The 18782-nt window shown below is 37.6% G+C and overlaps 2 protein-coding genes across 6 annotated transcripts; both read left to right on the forward strand.

Moving 5' to 3' along the window:
• The first annotated feature begins 3105 nt into the window (after window positions 1-3105).
• Window positions 3106-8409, forward strand: LOC133691024 (receptor-like protein kinase BRI1-like 3). The gene is made up of 2 exons (XM_062111335.1): window positions 3106-3720; window positions 3900-8409. Exon 2 carries the CDS (start codon window positions 4170-4172, stop codon window positions 7842-7844), a length of 3675 nt encoding a protein of 1224 aa, XP_061967319.1. The 5' UTR covers window positions 3106-3720; window positions 3900-4169; the 3' UTR covers window positions 7845-8409.
• Window positions 8410-11678: 3269 nt separating this feature from the next.
• Window positions 11679-17146, forward strand: LOC133704892 (probable WRKY transcription factor 2). Of its 5 annotated transcripts, none has more exons than XM_062129952.1 (6): window positions 11679-12141; window positions 13068-13583; window positions 14610-14798; window positions 14948-15801; window positions 15893-16051; window positions 16183-17146. In XM_062129952.1, exons 2-6 carry the CDS (start codon window positions 13134-13136, stop codon window positions 16754-16756), a joined length of 2226 nt encoding a protein of 741 aa, XP_061985936.1. In that variant the 5' UTR covers window positions 11679-12141; window positions 13068-13133; the 3' UTR covers window positions 16757-17146. The 5 variants fall into 5 exon arrangements, with proteins under 5 accessions (XP_061985936.1, XP_061985952.1, XP_061985960.1 ...); XM_062129968.1 differs by lacking the exon at window positions 11679-12141 and having other exon boundaries at window positions 12185-13583; window positions 16183-16727; window positions 16827-17146; XM_062129960.1 differs by lacking the exon at window positions 11679-12141 and adding an exon at window positions 12186-12401.
• The last annotated feature ends 1636 nt before the right edge of the window (window positions 17147-18782 follow it).

Below are 18782 nucleotides of genomic sequence, written 5' to 3' on the forward strand. Positions count from 1 at the left end.
ATATATATATATATATATATATATATATATATTAAAGGGATATGGGTTCAGAAATCTGCCTGGATTCCGCTGTTTTCTATCTGAAAACAAGTAGTATTTATGTGCTTATTTTTTTCTTAATAATCGTTGTCGTATTTAATCTCTTTAATTAGTTTGCTATAATCAGGTTTCAAATTTCTACCCTGTTATCCATCCATGCATCTTACAAGTCTTACATGGAAAAGGACCTCTCGTCTCATCTCTCTACTACTTGACTACACGTGTTGTGGGGTTGTGACTCGTGGAAGAGATGGGTTAATTTGTCCTCTTCCTTTTTAAGAATAATGTTTTAACTTGGAAGAGAGCAGCTAGCAGAGTACTTTGATATCACGAACCCTAGCTAGCCCAATATGGGGTTATTATATATATTGAATTTTACGAGGAATATTGTGAAATATATATATTGAGGAGGGAGGAATTAGCTAGGTAGGAGACGACAAGATGCACTCGTGTGGTGTGTGTATAGAGACAAAATGCTTCCCCACTCCCCTTCATCTTCCCCCTTTTTTCTTTTTTTCATGTGATTTGGTGCCAGACAACCAAGCCACACACTTCCATAATCCAATATCCATAGCCATCTAGCTAGCCCGACGTCCCGCGCCCCGTGCCTGCCTGCCTATGCTTAGCCTTCTACCAATCTGTATCATCCTTCAAGAATCAAAGATGTCTTTACATGTTGGTGATTATCGTCATTATAATAAATTAACATAGAAATACCAGTACTACTCCATAGTATAGGGAACCCACCACTTTCCAAGCAAGATGTTGTCCCTTCCACTACATCCGATATCCCTACGCCAAGGGATTCTCTCTCTTTTTTTAATCTTAATTACAATATCTTAGGGTTTTTCAATTTAATTAATCCTGCTTTCAGTTTCAATATCATGATGAAAGAGATCATCGATGCGCATGCATTCTCTTATGCTGCCTTGGCTAATCAAGTAAGCCTCTTCTTGTTTCATATGCATGTACACCCCCAATAACCATTGACCTGAAACTAGACACCAACAACCACTACATGTATATTTCTCAATTAATTTCTCTTTGGGTCTATCCTACCTAACGTCATTACCTCTCCCTCTGTGGTTGGGTGTTCTATTTCGCATTCACTATATATGGCTTCAACTACAAATTAAGTGTAGGAAATTAATTAATATAATTATATACTACATATATAATGCATATCAAGGAAATAAAATTAACAGCAACATTGCACTTTACAGCTATCGTTGCTTCATTCTTGCTTGCCAATCCATGTCCATATATATGATTTGTGGGGGTTTAATATATATTGACTCTTAAGAATAAAATATATAAGGAGCGTGCCCATATTTCTTATTAATTAGTGGCAATTATTTGACAAATTCTATCTTTCAATAATAATAATAAAAAAAATCGACTTGGAAAGCTTAATTATGAAGTAAATAAATTTGCTACGTGTGATTTTATCTTACCTGCGAATTCAATTGTTTAAAACCTGATTACGAAAACTCAATTTTAACACTTAAAAGAGTTGGTTCATATTGGATAGATGGGAATATGAACCTACCAATTTTAATTTGATGTGTTATTTCATAGAAAACAGAGGCTCGTTACCTTCTTTCTAGTTTTGGCACAAGATGTTGCTATCTCCTCACATTATTATTATTATTATTATTATTATTATTAATTGCCTATTTACGCTGACAAAATGCAAATGATTTAGAGACGGATAGATAAATATAGTAAGTAGGTGTTCGGCGATGCGATTTAAAGTGTTTTTTAATTAAAAATATATTACAATAATATTTTTATATATTTTTTATTTTTATGGAAGCACATCCAAACTATATATAAAAAACAATTAATTAAAAAATGTTAATTTAATATCTTTCAAATAAAAAAGAAATTTAAAAAGCGCATAATTTATTATAAAATAAATATAATTCAACTTTCCTAGGAACGAATCAAGAGTAACGCGGCAGAAAAAAAAGCTGGTTCATAATTAATTAAATTAAAAACTAATCGAGGAATTGTACATATATTCCCAATATTAACATAGATTAATTATATAAATCATGAATGGCAATGAAAATAAAGAAGGAAAACTTGACAGCTTAGATTGAGTTGCCTTACGGGCACTCCACTACAAGTATTTCATGTCATGGGAGTTGTTTTTATACTAGCGCCGGATTTGCTAACAATTGACTTGGAAAATTATTTACTTATCGCAATAATAATAACAAGGAAGAAGAAGAGGAGGAGAATGATATTTAGAATCTTTTTAATATTGTTGTCTGAACTGAAGTGCATGCTAGCTGGAGTTAGGAGCGCTAGCTGCTACTGCCTCTATAAGAAATTTCCCCGAGCAACAATAATGGTAATCCTAATACAAACATGTATCGATCGGTCGCAAATTAATTTTCATGGAACGTGAAATTTGAGAGAGAGAGAGCAAATAGGCTGGGATTTTCTTCATCTTTTTCTTGTGTTTTGCCATACCTGCACACCTGAATATACATTCGAATCGAATATGGCGGTGAGTAAACTAAACTACATCATCATCGAAGATGATTCAGAGATGAAAAGAAAAGAGTCGTGGAGGGGCAGGGCAGTGAAGTGCCAAAAAAGGAGCAAACTTAGGGTGGTGAGCTAGCGTGTCTGATGGCATGTTAAGATGAGATACACGTTGGGGGTAAAAAGCTACAGATTTCTAGTTATTATGCACGAGTATTAGGATGTAGCTTTCTCAGTATTTTATTTAATTAAATTCGGAAAATGAAGATTTCGATACAGTAGACGAAGTACCGTGGAGTATGAAAGATTAAAGAAAGGAAAAGAAATTGAGGTGAGAAATGGAATATATATATATATATATATATATATATATATATATATATATATATATATATATATATATATATATATATATATATATATGAGGGAGAGGCGTACAAGCAAGCCAAAAGCTCCTCCTCCTCCTCCTAGTTCCTAGAAAAGATGGAGTTTGGATTTTGGAAGGGAGAGAGAAGAGAGAATCAAATCCAAAGGTTTGACTGTACCCGAAAAATGAGAACAAATTTTAAAAAATAAGTGGGGGAGCAACAGATTCACATCTCCCACAATTCACTCTTCCCTTCCCTTCCCTTCCCTCCTCTCTCTCTCTCTCTCTCTCTCTCTCTGTTCCCTTGCCTACCCCCAATGCACCACCATTCAACTTGTCCTCTCAAGAGACTCACTACTACTAATATTCTATTCTCCTCTCTCTCCCTCTGAAATGTGTGCGTGTGCAGATGTCACTTTACTTGGTCTTGACATCTTTTTCTTTCTTTACTTCTATGCCTATTTTCTTCTTCTCCTCCTTCTCCTAAGCCTCCACCTCTACCTTGCACCTGGGCTGAGCAGCCTAGCACGACTGCTTGTTCTTGTTCGTGTTTCTGGCTGATTCTTGAATAATTTTGGTTTATTTAATTGGTAATGCTATTTCCAGTACTAGTTTATGTCTGTCACACGGTGGTAATGCTATCTGTCAACAAGTGACAGCCGACATTTCTTTCTTTCTGCACATCGTACCCTTCCCCTCACACACACACGCACTCTTCTGTCTCCTTCCTTAACTGATTCTCTGATTTCCTTGGACTTAATTTGTACTCTACAAGAAACCATCACATCACCTTCCCCTCTACTTCATAACTTCTCCAGGTAAATCCCCCCCTTCTTTTCTCTCTCTTTTTTTATTTTTTGATGTTATTATTATCAGTTTTTTTGGGGTAAAGGTTTGGAATTTTAGTACACTTGATTACTACCTTGATTGTGATTTCCACCATCTCTTTCTTTTCTTAATTTATTATTAATTAATACTGCTTTTTTCTTTATTTCAGATTTTCAAGCAACAAGTCAAAGTTTGGAAATTTGGTGAAATATGAAACCTCAGAAGAGGATTTAATTAAGAACAGATCTCTAAATGCTTTGGGAAAGATGCTTCTTTGATTGGAAGGAAGATACAGAGAAGCTAACAGACAGAAGAAAGGAGAGATTAAGCTTTCATTTTTTCAAGATTGATTCAATTGCACCAGTAATGCAGAGAGACTAATTAAGAGGGGACATTTCAGCAAATCTGAACACCCAGATTAACCCCAAAAGAAAAAAAAATGAAGAAACAATGGAGGATATCATCACAAAGGCCACCACACAAAGCCATGATTAGAATCTTTGGTTACGTGTTGCTGTTGCTGTTGTTATTTATGCCATCATCATCACAAACCAGAGAGCTGTCATCGCAGCAAAGTACCAATAATGAAGTTGTGGGATTATTAGCCTTCAAGAAATCCTCTGTTCAATCTAATCCAAATAATTTATTAGCCAACTGGTCTCCGAATTCTGCTACTCCATGTTCATGGTCAGGCATCTCTTGCTCTCTTGATTCCCATGTCACCACTCTCAACCTCACCAACGGTGGTCTCATTGGAACCCTAAACCTCTATAACCTAACTGGGGCCTTGCCATTTCTCAAACATCTTTATTTGCAAGGCAATTCTTTCTCTGCTTCTGATCTTTCTGCTTCCTCTTCTTGTGTTCTTGAGAGTCTTGACTTGTCTTCAAACAACATCTCGGACCCTTTTCCAAGAAAGTCCTTTTTTGAGTCTTGCAATCACCTCTCTTATGTTAACCTCTCTCATAATTCCATTCCTGGTGGTTCCCTTCGATTTAGTCCTTCCTTGTTACAGCTTGACCTCTCTCGCAATACTATTTCTGATTCTACCTGGCTGGCCTACTCTCTTTCCACCTGCCAGAACTTGAATCTTCTTAACTTCTCCGATAACAAGCTTGCTGGAAAACTTGCGGTCACTCCCTTGTCCTGCAACAGTCTATCGGTTTTAGACCTCTCATACAATCTATTATCAGGGGAGATACCACCTAATTTTGTTGCAGACTCTCCATCTCTCAAATATTTGGATCTCTCACACAACAACTTCTCTGCCAACTTCTCCAGCCTTGATTTTGGGCACTATTGCAATCTTACTTGGCTCAGTTTGTCACAAAATAGGCTCTCCGGCATTGGATTTCCATTAAGTTTGAGGAACTGTGTGCTTCTACAGACGCTTAACCTCTCCCGTAACGAGCTACAATTAAAGATTCCTGGTAACTTTTTGGGGAGTTTCACGAATCTAAGGCAGTTGTCTCTGGCTCACAATCTGTTTTATGGTGACATTCCTCTTGAGTTGGGACAGACCTGTGGAACTCTACAGGAATTGGATCTATCAGCAAACAAACTCACTGGTGGCTTGCCGCTGACTTTTGCATCGTGTTCTTCTATGCAGAGTCTGAATCTTGGCAACAATCTACTCTCCGGGGATTTCCTCACTACTGTTGTAAGCAATCTTCAAAGTCTAATATATCTGTATGTTCCATTCAACAAAATTACTGGTACCGTGCCTCTGTCTCTCGCAAATTGTACTCATCTTCAAGTGCTTGACCTCAGTTCTAATGGCTTCACGGGGGGTGTTCCTTCTAAGTTGTGTTCCTCCTCGAACTCAACCGCACTCCAAAAGTTACTCCTAGCTGATAATTACCTATCAGGAAAAGTTCCATCAGAGCTTGGAAGCTGCAAAAACCTGAGGAGCATTGATCTTAGTTTCAACAGCTTAAATGGACCAATTCCCTTGGAGGTTTGGACCTTGCCAAATCTTTTGGACTTGGTTATGTGGGCAAACAATCTCACTGGTGAGATCCCGGAAGGCATTTGTGTTAATGGAGGAAACCTCGAGACTTTGATTCTCAATAACAATCTCATCACAGGAAGCATTCCTCAGTCCATTGGCAATTGCACTAATATGATTTGGGTTTCCCTTTCCAGCAACCGGCTTACTGGAGAAATTCCTGCTGGCGTTGGAAATCTAGTTAATCTGGCTGTTCTCCAAATGGGTAACAATTCACTTACCGGGAAAATACCACCAGAGATTGGCAATTGTCGGAGCCTCATTTGGCTTGATTTGAACAGCAACAACCTAAGTGGTCCTCTCCCACCCGAGCTTGCAGACCAAGCTGGTCTAGTTGTTCCTGGAATTGTATCCGGGAAGCAGTTTGCATTTGTAAGAAATGAGGGTGGGACATCATGCCGAGGAGCTGGGGGACTGGTTGAATTTCAGGGGATCCGGGCAGAAAGGTTGGAAAATCTTCCTATGGTTCACTCTTGTCCAACTACAAGAATTTATTCTGGCATGACAGTTTATACATTCGTCACAAATGGCAGCATGATATTCCTTGATCTTGCCTACAATTCGTTGTCAGGAACTATCCCTCAAAATTTTGGTTCGATGAGCTATTTGCAGGTCTTGAACTTGGGGCACAATAAGCTAACCGGAAATATTCCTGACAGTTTTGGAGGTTTGAAAGCAATTGGAGTTCTGGATCTCTCACACAATGATCTCCAAGGATTTCTACCAGGGTCTTTAGGGACTCTCTCATTTCTTAGTGATCTTGATGTGTCGAACAACAACCTCACTGGTCCTATCCCTTCTGGAGGGCAGCTAACTACTTTCCCCCAATCCAGGTATGAAAACAATTCTGGCCTCTGCGGTGTACCATTGCCCCCTTGTAGCTCTGGAGGTCACCCCCAAAGTTTTACCACTGGGGGAAAGAAGCAATCTGTGGAAGTAGGGGTGGTCATTGGCATCACATTTTTTGTCTTATGCCTCTTTGGTCTTACATTGGCTCTTTATCGAGTAAAGAGGTACCGGCGGAAGGAAGAACAGAGGGAGAAGTACATCGACAGCCTCCCAACTTCAGGTAGCAGCAGCTGGAAACTTTCAGGTGTTCCTGAGCCTTTGAGCATCAACATTGCCACTTTCGAGAAACCTCTAAGAAAGTTGACTTTTGCCCATCTACTTGAAGCTACGAATGGTTTCAGTGCTGATAGCTTAATAGGGTCTGGTGGATTTGGAGAGGTATACAAGGCACAACTAAAAGATGGATGTGTTGTTGCTATAAAGAAGCTGATTCATGTCACAGGTCAGGGGGACAGAGAGTTTATGGCAGAAATGGAAACTATTGGGAAGATCAAGCACCGCAACCTGGTTCCTTTGCTGGGTTACTGCAAAATTGGAGAGGAGAGGCTTCTTGTGTATGAATACATGAAATGGGGGAGTTTAGAGTCTGTTCTTCATGACAGGTCCAAAGGAGGATGCTCAAGGCTTGATTGGGCAGCAAGAAAGAAGATTGCAATAGGCTCAGCTAGAGGACTTGCTTTCCTACATCACAGCTGCATACCTCACATTATCCACCGTGACATGAAGTCTAGCAATGTTCTTTTAGATGAAAACTTTGAAGCTCGGGTTTCGGATTTTGGAATGGCAAGATTGGTGAACGCCCTTGACACACATCTTAGCGTGAGTACACTTGCAGGAACTCCAGGTTATGTGCCCCCTGAGTATTATCAGAGCTTTAGATGCACATCGAAAGGGGATGTCTACAGCTATGGTGTCATACTTCTGGAGCTCCTCTCAGGAAAGAAGCCAATAGATTCCGCTGAGTTTGGTGATGATAACAACCTTGTTGGATGGGCAAAGCAGCTATATAGAGAGAAGAGAAGCAATGGGATACTGGACCCTGAGTTAATGACACAAAAATCTGGAGAAGCTGAATTATACCAGTATTTGAGAATCGCATTCGAGTGCCTTGATGACAGGCCTTTCAGACGGCCGACCATGATACAGGTTATGGCTATGTTCAAAGAGCTTCAGGTTGACTCTGAAAGCGATATCCTAGATGGTTTCTCTTTGAAAGATGCAAGCATTGATGAATTCAGGGAGAAAGAGTCTAGCTAATGATGTTTAGCTTTTGATTGGACTATAAGGTTTTGTCTTTTGGCACCTTTGATCTGCTCTGCCTGTGATTACAGATATGGAAGTGGTCATTTGCGCTTCTGAATTGGATATGGGGTAATCCTTCAAATTTCAGCTACTGTAAATAATAGAATGCTGAAATGACACAGAGAAAGTTGCAGGAAAATGGGGAGAGAACAAACAAACGGGTCCTTCAGGTGCTCAACGATGGGAAACTTGTACTTTTTGTTTCCATTGATCACCATGTACAATGCAAAAGACTTGAAACTTTGTCTCTCTTCACCATTAGCTTCTTTATTCCGTCACAGTTTTGCTAACTGATGCTTCACTATTTGTTTGTTTATTTTCCAATTATTGCTGTTTATAGGAAGCTATGATTTTAGAAATGAACACACTTTTCTGTAAAGTTGTAGTGGTAGCATTATTGGAAAGTAAATCACATGTGCATTTCTTACATTTAGTAGTGAACTTCAGTAGATGATGTGGAATGGATTAAAGCAATTGATTCAGGAATATGATGATCCACAAGCATTTCTTTTCCAGTCAACCTCTGTAACATTCCCATTAGTCTTTTGCCTTTTTCCTTTTACGTATCGTCATGAAGGCTATACCGTTCCAAGCTGCTTTAGATTTATTACACACCCTCCAAATCAAGTTGCAACGCACGCCGCCATCCATTTAACTGAAGCACCCCTGGGGAGGCAGCTAAAGATTATCCAAGTTTCTTTTCAAGAACACTGCAGAATTTTTGACATCATCTTATTGAGATTCATTCAGAATGTAAAAGGAAAGTTTAGGGAAAAAGCCAGTGGTCTTGCAGCATCATATAAATAGACCTGTGAAGACTGAGGTCATATAAATGGAATAATATGTATTAATTATATTCTCGTTGTTGATTGCAACAGTTGTAAACAAGCAGCATCTCAAGTAATGGAATCTCTTTTAACAATTTGTGCTCATCTCATTGCGCTTTCAAAGGATCCATTGGCAGTGTAAAACGGATAAATAAAGAAAGAAAAGGCAACTCTTGACAATATGGTGACATAAGCAAATGCTGGTGATTTTTTGAGGATATATGGCATCCTGTGTGTTGAGTGTTAGGCCCGTTATAATCTTTGTTTGCCTGTTTAATCAAGGAAGGTCTAGTTCTAGGTTTCTGTTTAGGAATATGAATCTTTTGAGCATCGTCAAAATCTCTTTTATTTAGCCTCCAGGACTCCTCTCTCATGATGTTCTTGACAGAACTCTTGTGGTTGATAAAGATGCATTTGTCAACATAAGCATGCATGTAAACAAATATTTCCTGACTCAAATTCTTCCTACCGGAAGTCCTCAGATTGCTTCTGATTTTAGGGAAGAAATCACGATTGATGCCTGTAAAACATCTATGACTTGGAAAGGCCCACGGACAAGTCTAAATATTACCTCTAGTCTCAGTATGGGCCAAAACAATGCTAATCCAAGGCACACGTCTACTACATAGCAGGGCTCTTTCAGCTCTTCTAAGATGGGGTCCATATGGCCCACTGGGAACAGAATCTTGAGATTATTCAGCCATGGAATTCAGTCCAAGGAGAGGTCCCATTGACAAGAAAACTGGCTAATTCTCTGACTCGAGTTTTACCTTGAAAGAGTCCGAGATTGGCTTCCAGCGTCCCAATCCCACCCTTTTTGAGGTCCCCCACCAATAACAACTCTTTTATAATTTTCCTGGGTTTGTGACAAAAATGGAGACAAACAGGTTGTGAAAGTCACACAGAAGACAGCACCTCACTAGGCTTAAACGGTTGCTTGGTCTCTAGCATGAATCAAGGTATCTCGAGCAACAAATTCTGAAGATAAAGTACAGGGGTCCTTCGGCTTTGGTAAAAAATAGAGGTCCGTGATGAGAATATTTTCACAAACATTTCACATGTCAGAACTAAATAAGAAATAGCATATACATATATCCCTGTCATGATTTCATCTCTGATGTTGCTTCCATTTCTTAGTTTTTCTTTCTAAAAATCAGTAGCAGGCAGTAATCTCCCAAGCATGTTACAGCAGGAAAGGTGAAATTAGTCCTGCAATGGGGGTCCACTTGCCAATGGATTTGATTTGTTGAGAAAACATTGGTAGTGTAAAAAAGACAAAACACTTGGTCAAAGAGCATCTTTTTGACTGGGAAGCGAGGTGAGGTGAGATGAGATGAAGGAAAGAAAGAAGTGCCCATCGGACGTCTCCTTTCCTGGATAATCCTTTCCTCATCAAAATCACAGACCAAACCAGCAAATAATACTTGTAATCAGCAAATAGAGTGAGATTGCACCATGCATGCATCAGCACTACTTCTCACTCTTAACTTGTGATTCTGAGAGTGAATGATTGAATTGAGAAAAAGGGGTGAAAGTATTCTTTTTGGCTGATAATACTGTTGCATGCCTGCCTGCTATTAAATGATCTGACGATCATCGTTTATCACTGTCGATTAAACATGAAATAACTTTTCATCGCGTGCATTCAAAGATTTTTGGTTGAAAACGTACCACTACTAGCCGGCTAGTCGTGTGTGACATAGCGTTGGTGATCATTGCTAGGTTGTCCATGAACAGGGTAAGGTAGGTTTGAGGTTAGGAATGTTACAATTGCAGTACGTACAACTTGGTATATCTATTTCTCTTTATGATAGCTTTTGAAAGATCATATATTTTCAATACTTTTTTTTTCTTTTTCCCATGATGGCGAGGATATCTTCAAGCAATTTATAGGTTAATTAATATTATTTCTCTTAAGAAGATAATCTTAAAATTGCATCTCCTGTTTTAACATGAAATATTTAAGATTTCAAGAACTCGGTTTTTTTTCTTAAAAAAAAAAGGGAATAGGATGGTAGGAAGAATAGCTTTAATTACTTGATTGGTGAGTGGGCAACTCCTCACAAGATCAGATCAGATCAGACCAGACCACCAGCAATACAAAAAGAAAATTCTTTCTCCATTATTTAGCGAAGGAGGGGAGAGAGTAGGATGAGGCCGGTACTGCTGCGTTGCATTTCCACTGAAAAGATTAGGGAATTGGATCCCTTTAACAGTCAGAAGGAATATGTAAAACTCTACTATGATTTATTACTATGAAATATAAAATTAATCCTTATTATTATGAGTGTGTAAGATGGTTCCAAGAGAGTGGTTTAAAAATGGGAATTAAGCCTTTTCCGTTTGTCCCCATCCTAGACTCCATGATCCTGCATCCTTGGGGCCTCCGTTCGTTCACAAAGCAAGCAAAACTCATCAAATCCATGGTGAATGTGTTCTTGAATAAAAGTGCGAGGGATACTTTTATTTATTTATTTGGTAATAATAACAACATTCGAAAAAACTAATCCAAAAACCAGAATCTAAGATCATTTTTAACCGCAGCACCAGGAGAGGATGGATTGAATGATTAGGAGATTATTGGGTCTAAATAGAAGATTGAGTTAGTTATAACATCTTTCACTTTCATAGGAGGTAAAACACACAGGTGTTAGGCACCTACGAAATTTGACACCCCAACGTTACACATATTTGCCATTATTGAATCTTGTTTTTCCTCTTCATTTTAGCCTCAGCAACCACTCTTTAATCCCCTAATTATGCAAAATCCCAAATCCTTAATCCCCTGCAACCCTCCCTCCTCTGCACCCTGCCTTTTCAAATCCATCTCGACCACCCATCTCAAGACCTGCTTGGCAATACTGCCCTTGAGCACCCGCGTGGCACTTCCTAACTGGATCCACTGAGAAGGGCCCCACACCTTGCTGTTTATTTATTCAAGAGAGTAGTTAACAAATGCTGGGGGAGCGAGGAAGGTTAATGTAGAAACTAGAAACAAGAAGATGAAACATGCTGTTCCATAAAGCTTTTGTTGTTTGCTTTCTTTTCCTTTTCATTCTTCAAAGATTCCATCCATTTCTGGTCCCCCACCATTCCATTTCCACAATCATCTCCTCTCCTTTTTAACCCTGTCTGTTGGTTTTTATTTTTGTTTTAAAAAACCTCTTGACTGTAAATAAATAAAGGTGATTCCTTTTTGTGATTTTGGTTTTCAAAATCAATAAACATCATCATATCATTTTTGGGCTAAAACAAAAAAGTGGGTCATTTCCATTTCTATTGAATTAAACAGAGAGGTGATCAAAGGAACCGGACTTCATTCATTGAAGGGTCAGGTTGGTGGTGGTGGTGGTGAAGGTTGAGGTGTGGTGGTGGGTCTTTTTCCTAAGATATCATCATCTTAGCCTGACTCCTTAATCAATCAGGTAATCATTTTTAATCATTCTCTCTCCTTCTCTCTCTATCTCCTTTTTTTTTTTTTTTATCTCTCAAATTTTGAAATTCTTTTATTATTATTATTGTTATTGTTATTATTGTATGTCTGACATGTATATCTTCCCTGCCATTTTAAGATACTGACCTTCAGCTTCATAATTTAAATCACCTTTTTAGTCTAAATCTTGGACTTTATTTTGCGGGGTGTTTTTTTTTATCTTCAGAATCTTTCTTATTTTGCGTTCTTTGGGTAATATCAAATGCCTTATTATTGTTAGATCTTGATGGGAAATATTTAAGCTTGGATGTTATGTGTTTCTAAGTTTGTGAAGTTTTATCCCTTTCATTTTATTGGTTTCCTCAATAAAACATCATCGAATTAAGAACGTCGTCTTTTATCATCCATTTGTAATATTATAGAAATGGTTGCTACTTTTTGACAGCTAACAAAAATGGAAACCAGTTTGATCATCATCACTGCCCATTTGTCCATTTTGTTCATCTTTTTCCCTTCTTCTGGTAAATGCTTAGTTGGAATTGGAAATCAGGCTGAGTTGGGTTCAATTTGAATAAGTTACTGGCAAAGTTGTTACTTTATTGCCGAATCTCTTTTTGATAACTGAAAATACATTGTTTGGATGCAATTTTTGCTTTTGTGTTGCTTTCCAGTTATTGTATACTAACCTCAAGTATGTTGCAGTTTGTTGAGTGAAAGTGTTGGTTTTGTAGCTTGAGTAAAACAAGAATTCAGTTCAAAAGGGCAACCTTTTGTCGACCTTTTTTTCTACTTACATGTCCTTTGCAACTAAATTTATGGGGTTTTGTTTTCTGGCATGTTTGTGATTTGTGATTCTTTGAACTCCTGGAACTGTATTTTATTGAGCCATGTAGTAATATGTTTGCTTAAACCGCTCAGGAACTTAGACGTCCCCAACGCCTTGGCTGATTGCTGCCTCAGACCTTGTTCCAAGGTTTTGGAAACATGGCTGGGATTGATGATAATGTTGCTATAATTGGTGACTGGGTACCTCCTAGTCCAAGCCCAAGAGCATTTTTCTCAGCAATGTTAGGTGATGATATTAACTCAAGTACAATCACAGAACCCCCTGGGGAGAATAGAACTAAAGGGCTCTTTCTGGGACAACCAGAGCAGATGACAACAGGAAATGCCGAAAAAAAAGATGGAGCACGAACTAGTGGTGCCCAGCTGACTGAATTGGGTTCATTTTCTGAGCAAAAATCAAACTCACGTGGAGGTCTCGTTGAAAGAATGGCAGCCAGAGCTGGATTTAATGCTCCAAGGTTGAATACAGAAAGTATCAGGTCTGCTGAAACTTCACTGAACCCTGAGATTAGGTCTCCTTTTTTGACAATACCACCTGGTCTCAGCCCGACAACCTTGCTGGAATCTCCAGTTTTCCTTTCAAACTTGGTAAGTTTTAGAATCTCGAAATTCTTACATGCTGTTTGGTTGGCTCTTGGCCTTCAAGAGAAGTATTGTTGCCACCTTTGAGAAAAATGGAATCTGAGGAGACAGTGACAAGCTCTCAAGATTTGCAATCAATGCATTATTCAAGTTAGATCAGAATAACAAAGAACTGAATCCAATAACATAACTTATTAAATGCCAGATTGTTGCGCTAAGGCATTAATTCTGGTTAAGCTTTGATCAATATGAGCTCAATTAAATATAAGTACGACGTCTACTTTTGATTTGTGTATTTATTGCCCAAATACAATGTCCTCATTCTGGGGTGTTTGCTTTCTTCTTTTCCCTTTTCTTCACATCTTGACGGATTAGGACCCTGATTTGTTACTTAAGATTATTGGTTGCTCGTTTAAATTTTAAGAAATCACTGGAAGATGTTTAGCTTTTTTTAATAATTAATAATTTTAGCTCATCTTCATATTTCTCTGTTTATTCAAGCATGATCTCATCATGTTTGATGGAATTTTGGGAAACGGATATTTTGGCATGTGATGACTGAATCTTTTCACACTGAAATTACATACAACGAATCTGGATTATGTGAAAGCTTGGATCATGCGAAAGTTTTAATTTTGTGCTGCAGCTCAAAAACTATGTAGGCCCTACCTTGCAAGTACCCATTTATCATGATGTTGTTGCTGTAAATCACTGTCTTTTGCTTGGACATGCATATTAAATGTCTTTTGATTTGGAAATAGGTTGACAAGCTATGGATTAAATATCTGTACACCAGAACATGTCTGGAGTAGCCACAGAAAAACCTTGATAAAACATGCTTTTTTGATATTTCTGAGTTCAAATTACTCAGTTCAAGGCTGTTCTATCTGGCAATGACCATTGTTTGAGGGTCACTCAGTAGCATCTTAAATCTCTAAATTTTTTCTCTTGCCAAGATCAACGTTATATTACATTAATAGTACACTGAAAGTTAAAACATTTTTTTATGAGTTCTTCTGCCTCGCTCCTCAGGCTCAGCCATCTCCAACTACTGGAAAGTTTTCATTTTTTCCAAATGGTAGCAGTAAGAACTCCACAGCGGGCTCCAAACTTCCTGACAATAGTAAAGAAACTTTCTTCGACGACATCAATTCATCTTCGTTCGCATTCAAGCCTATGGGAGAATCGGGCTCTTCATTTTTCCTTGGTGGAACAAGCAAGGTAATTACACTTGGCAGTCTTGCCTTTTGACTATTTGTTTGGACGGAAAAAAAAAAACAGCACTCCAAGCGTGAGACTTAGAAGGGAGTGGATATAAATAGGTAAATGATATGTCTATCTTAGGGTTAAAATTTGCCTTCTTCATACAGATAACTTCAGCCACTTTTCCACAGCAATCCTTTCCCAGTATCGATGTTTCTGTTCACTCTGAAAGTGCTCTTCAGTCACATGATGCTGCACCCGCCAAAGTTCAGTCTGAGAGTAGAAACTCCCTTCATTTTCCAGCAGAATTCTTCAAATTGACAACTGAAAAGGATAATGGAGGAAATACCGTAGCAGATCAGAGGACTTTTGATACTGTTGGTGGCAATGCTGAGCATTCTTCTCCCCTTGATGAGCAACAAGATGGAGAAGGAGATCAAAGAGCCAGTGGAGATTCAATGGCTGCTGGTGGCACGCCATCTGACAAGGGATATAATTTTAGAAAATATGGACAGAAACAAGTAAAAGGAAGTGAATATCCACGGAGTTATTACAAGTGCACTCATCCAAATTGCTCAGTTAAGAAGAAAGTGGAACGTTCTCTCGAGGGCCATATAACAGAGATCATATACAAGGGGGCACACAGCCATCCCAAGCCGCTACCCAACCGGAGGTCAGCTGTTGGATCACTGGATACACAACTGGACATTCCTGAACAAGTTGTTCCACAGATTGGTTCTGTTAATGATTCGGCTTGGGCAGGTACACAAAAGGGAATTGCTGCAGGGACTTCTGATTGGAGGCGTGACAATGTCGAGGTTACATCTTCAGCATCTGGGGGCCCAGGCCCTGAATTTGGGAATCCATCCTCCTCGGTACAGGCTCAGAGTGGAACTCCCTTTGAGTCAGGTGATGCCATTGATGCCTCATCTACCTTTTCAAATGATGAAGATGATGATCGGGCTACACATGGCAGTGTAGGTTACGATGGTGAAGGAGAAGAATCTGAGTCGAAGAGAAGGTTACCACTCCATCTCTTTGTTTTTCCATGCATGCACCTCTCATGATGTTATTATCAGCACAAGATTTACTGATGTTGTTTGACATCTCAGGAAAATTGAAACATATGCAACTGAAATGAGTGGAGCCACCAGAGCTATTCGTGAGCCTAGAGTTGTGGTCCAGACAACCAGTGAGGTGGATATCCTTGATGATGGATATCGCTGGCGAAAGTATGGGCAGAAAGTTGTGAAAGGAAATCCAAATCCTAGGTTGTTAAATCAACATTGGCCTCTTGTTCAAACTCCCCGCCCACAAATAATAATAATCCTTTTTTCTTGTGCAGAAGGCAAAAAATCAATTGTTCACAATTTGAAATTGATAATCGGGTGATTTTTTGCAGGAGTTATTACAAGTGTACTAGTGCAGGCTGCACGGTTAGAAAGCATGTGGAGAGGGCATCACATGATCTCAAGTCAGTGATCACTACGTATGAGGGGAAGCACAATCACGATGTTCCTGCTGCTCGCAATAGCAGCCATGTGAACTCTGGCACCTCCAATGCCACCCCAGGCCAAGCTGCTGCTGCTGTTGCTGTTCAAACCCAAGTTCACAGACATGAGCCATCACAGGTTCACAACAGCATGGCTAGGTTTGAGCGGCCTCCTGCATTTGGATCCTTCAGCCTGCCTGGAAGGCAGCAGCTGGGGCCTTCGCCTGGCTTCTCATTTGGAATGAATCAACCTGGCTTGGCCAATCTTGCAATGGCTGGCTTAGGTCAGGGCCAACCAAAGATGCCTGTTATGCCCATTCATCCATACTTGGCGCAGCAACATCCTGGGAACGAAATGGGGTTCATGATGCCGAAAGAAGAACCAAAGGTGGGGCCTGTGACAGAACCTAGTCTGAACCTCTCCAACAATCGAACACTGTATCAGCAAATCATGAGTAGGCTGCCTCTTGGGCCTCAGATGTAAAGTTTTCCATTTCCTTGTATTCTCAAACGTTTATTTATTGTTGTTATAATTATTTTACTTTTGTTGCAAGGAAAATAGAAGGGCAAAAACCATTCGTTCTCTTTTTCCTCTTGATGTGGTGCTCTCATATATGTATAGAGGCAAGAGCAATATTTTCCGAGGAGGAAGCGCTGCTTGAGGTGTATTAAATTAGTGTTTTTAGGGTTTAGGGAATTTGATTTTTCTTATATCTGTGTTGTACTCTGTGCCATTTCAACGTAAAACTGTGTCCCTTGGTTGGGATTGCAATATATGATACTAACAGAAGAAACCTTACGCGAGGAGGTTGGAGTTTCACATGGTGAAATTATTATTTTAGTTTTAGTGAAAAAAATATAAGATGTTTTGTTACTTACAGTAGTTTCATAGTTTTTTCTAGAGTTCCATTCATCATTACATTAGAATTATTCGGGGGGTGAATCTTTTTTAACTTTTGCAGTTAAAATCTATTTTTACCTTCGGAGTCAACAAAACTCACAAATGATTATTTAGTTCTTTCAAAATTTTTAAAAAGTCAAAATATTTATTTACTTCTCAAGTAAATAAAAATATCAAGGATTTCTTTTTTGTTTTTCACTTATTAGAATAAGTAAAAATGCATTTTTATCCAAAAAAAAAACAAAAATCAAGGCATAAGCATGTGGCATTTGTGTTCTTTCATGATTTTTTTTTTATAATTTTTAAGTTTACGGAGATGATCCTGCATTTTTCATTTGAAAAAATACTTTGAAAAATTTATTAATGTGTCATAAAGACGTGTCGGTATGTGGCTAGTGTCTGTGTCTTTTGGTTCCTATTTTTTTATTATTTATTTTTGTTTTTGATTTTTTAATAAAAAATATTTATGTTTTCAATTTTATCCTTCAAATTTATATTGTTTTATTGTTTTCAATTTAGTTTTTATTATCTTGATTTCTTTTTTTAAAGTTTTTTTTTTAATTTAACCTTCCAATTTAAATTTTTTAATCCCTCTAATTTATTTTTTATTTTGATTTTCACCTTTATTTTTTTAATCACAATTTGTTGTGTGATTGATTCTTTTCAACTTTTATTCTTTAGCGTTTGATTTATTGGGAGAATGGGTTTTTCAGTTTTTTCTAATGAAACAAGTAAAGAGTTTGAAAAGTTTATACGGTTTGATATATTTTTTTTATTTTCTTTTATGATTTTACTATTCTATATTATTTTTTAAAAATTGATTAAATGGTTGTTTACAATTTCTTCTGTATCGATTTATCCCTGTCTCATACCTTGTATTATGGGTTTTTCTAATCTTTTTTTAATTGAGTTTTTTTTTAAAGTATTTTTTTTTGTATTTATTTTTTGAAGAGATCTTTACACACACACATACACACATAAATGAGCTTTATTTTATAAAATAATATTTTATGATATGCTTGGCTTTGCTTAATATTTTTGTTTTATTCAATCAGTTTTGTATGTGTTTTTATTTCTATTATTTTTTATTGATTTTAATAAATAAATTCAATAGACATAAATAAATACACTTTTTATTTTGTAAGATCAAATATTTTGACATACATTCATCTCTTATTTTTTTAATTTTTCTTTTATTTATTGTTAATATTTTTTTGTTTATTTACATAAATAATTATTAATTTAATTAATTAAATACTTGAATAAATTTTGTAATTTATATTTTAAATTTTTTTACATAAAATAACCAACAAACCCAATTTTATTTAATTTTTTTTTTTTAAAAAGATTACGCCCCGAAACGGAGCGAAAAAAAGCGTATTGTGTTGGTGGTAAATTATGAGTGTCATGTAATATTGGGGGCAACCGGATTTCATTCATAGCATGGACTACCACTAGCAGGGCAGGAGCTGAACCACAAGGTTAAGGATCCAATTGCATTTTTTGAAACCAAATAGTATGAAATTGACATTAAACAGTCTATTGCCCTAAATAGAAATTGAGACAACAAAATATGATTTGATTAATTGCACAATCTTGCCTTCCATTG

Source organism: Populus nigra, chromosome 1 (genome assembly GCF_951802175.1).
Source record: "Populus nigra chromosome 1, ddPopNigr1.1, whole genome shotgun sequence".
Classification (NCBI taxonomy): domain Eukaryota; kingdom Viridiplantae; phylum Streptophyta; class Magnoliopsida; order Malpighiales; family Salicaceae; genus Populus; species Populus nigra.

Excerpts from the sequence above, each read along its gene's own strand:
- LOC133691024 (XM_062111335.1), top strand. The coding sequence starts at position 4,170 with ATGAAGAAACAATGGAGGATATCATCACAAAGGCCACCACACAAAGCC.
- LOC133704892 (XM_062129952.1), top strand. The coding sequence starts at position 13,134 with ATGGCTGGGATTGATGATAATGTTGCTATAATTGGTGACTGGGTACCT. Across the intron at positions 15,802-15,892 it reads GAATCTGAGTCGAAGAGAAG|GAAAATTGAAACATATGCAA; the intron begins GTTACCACTCCA and ends TTGACATCTCAG. Across the intron at positions 16,052-16,182 it reads AAAGGAAATCCAAATCCTAG|GAGTTATTACAAGTGTACTA; the intron begins GTTGTTAAATCA and ends GATTTTTTGCAG.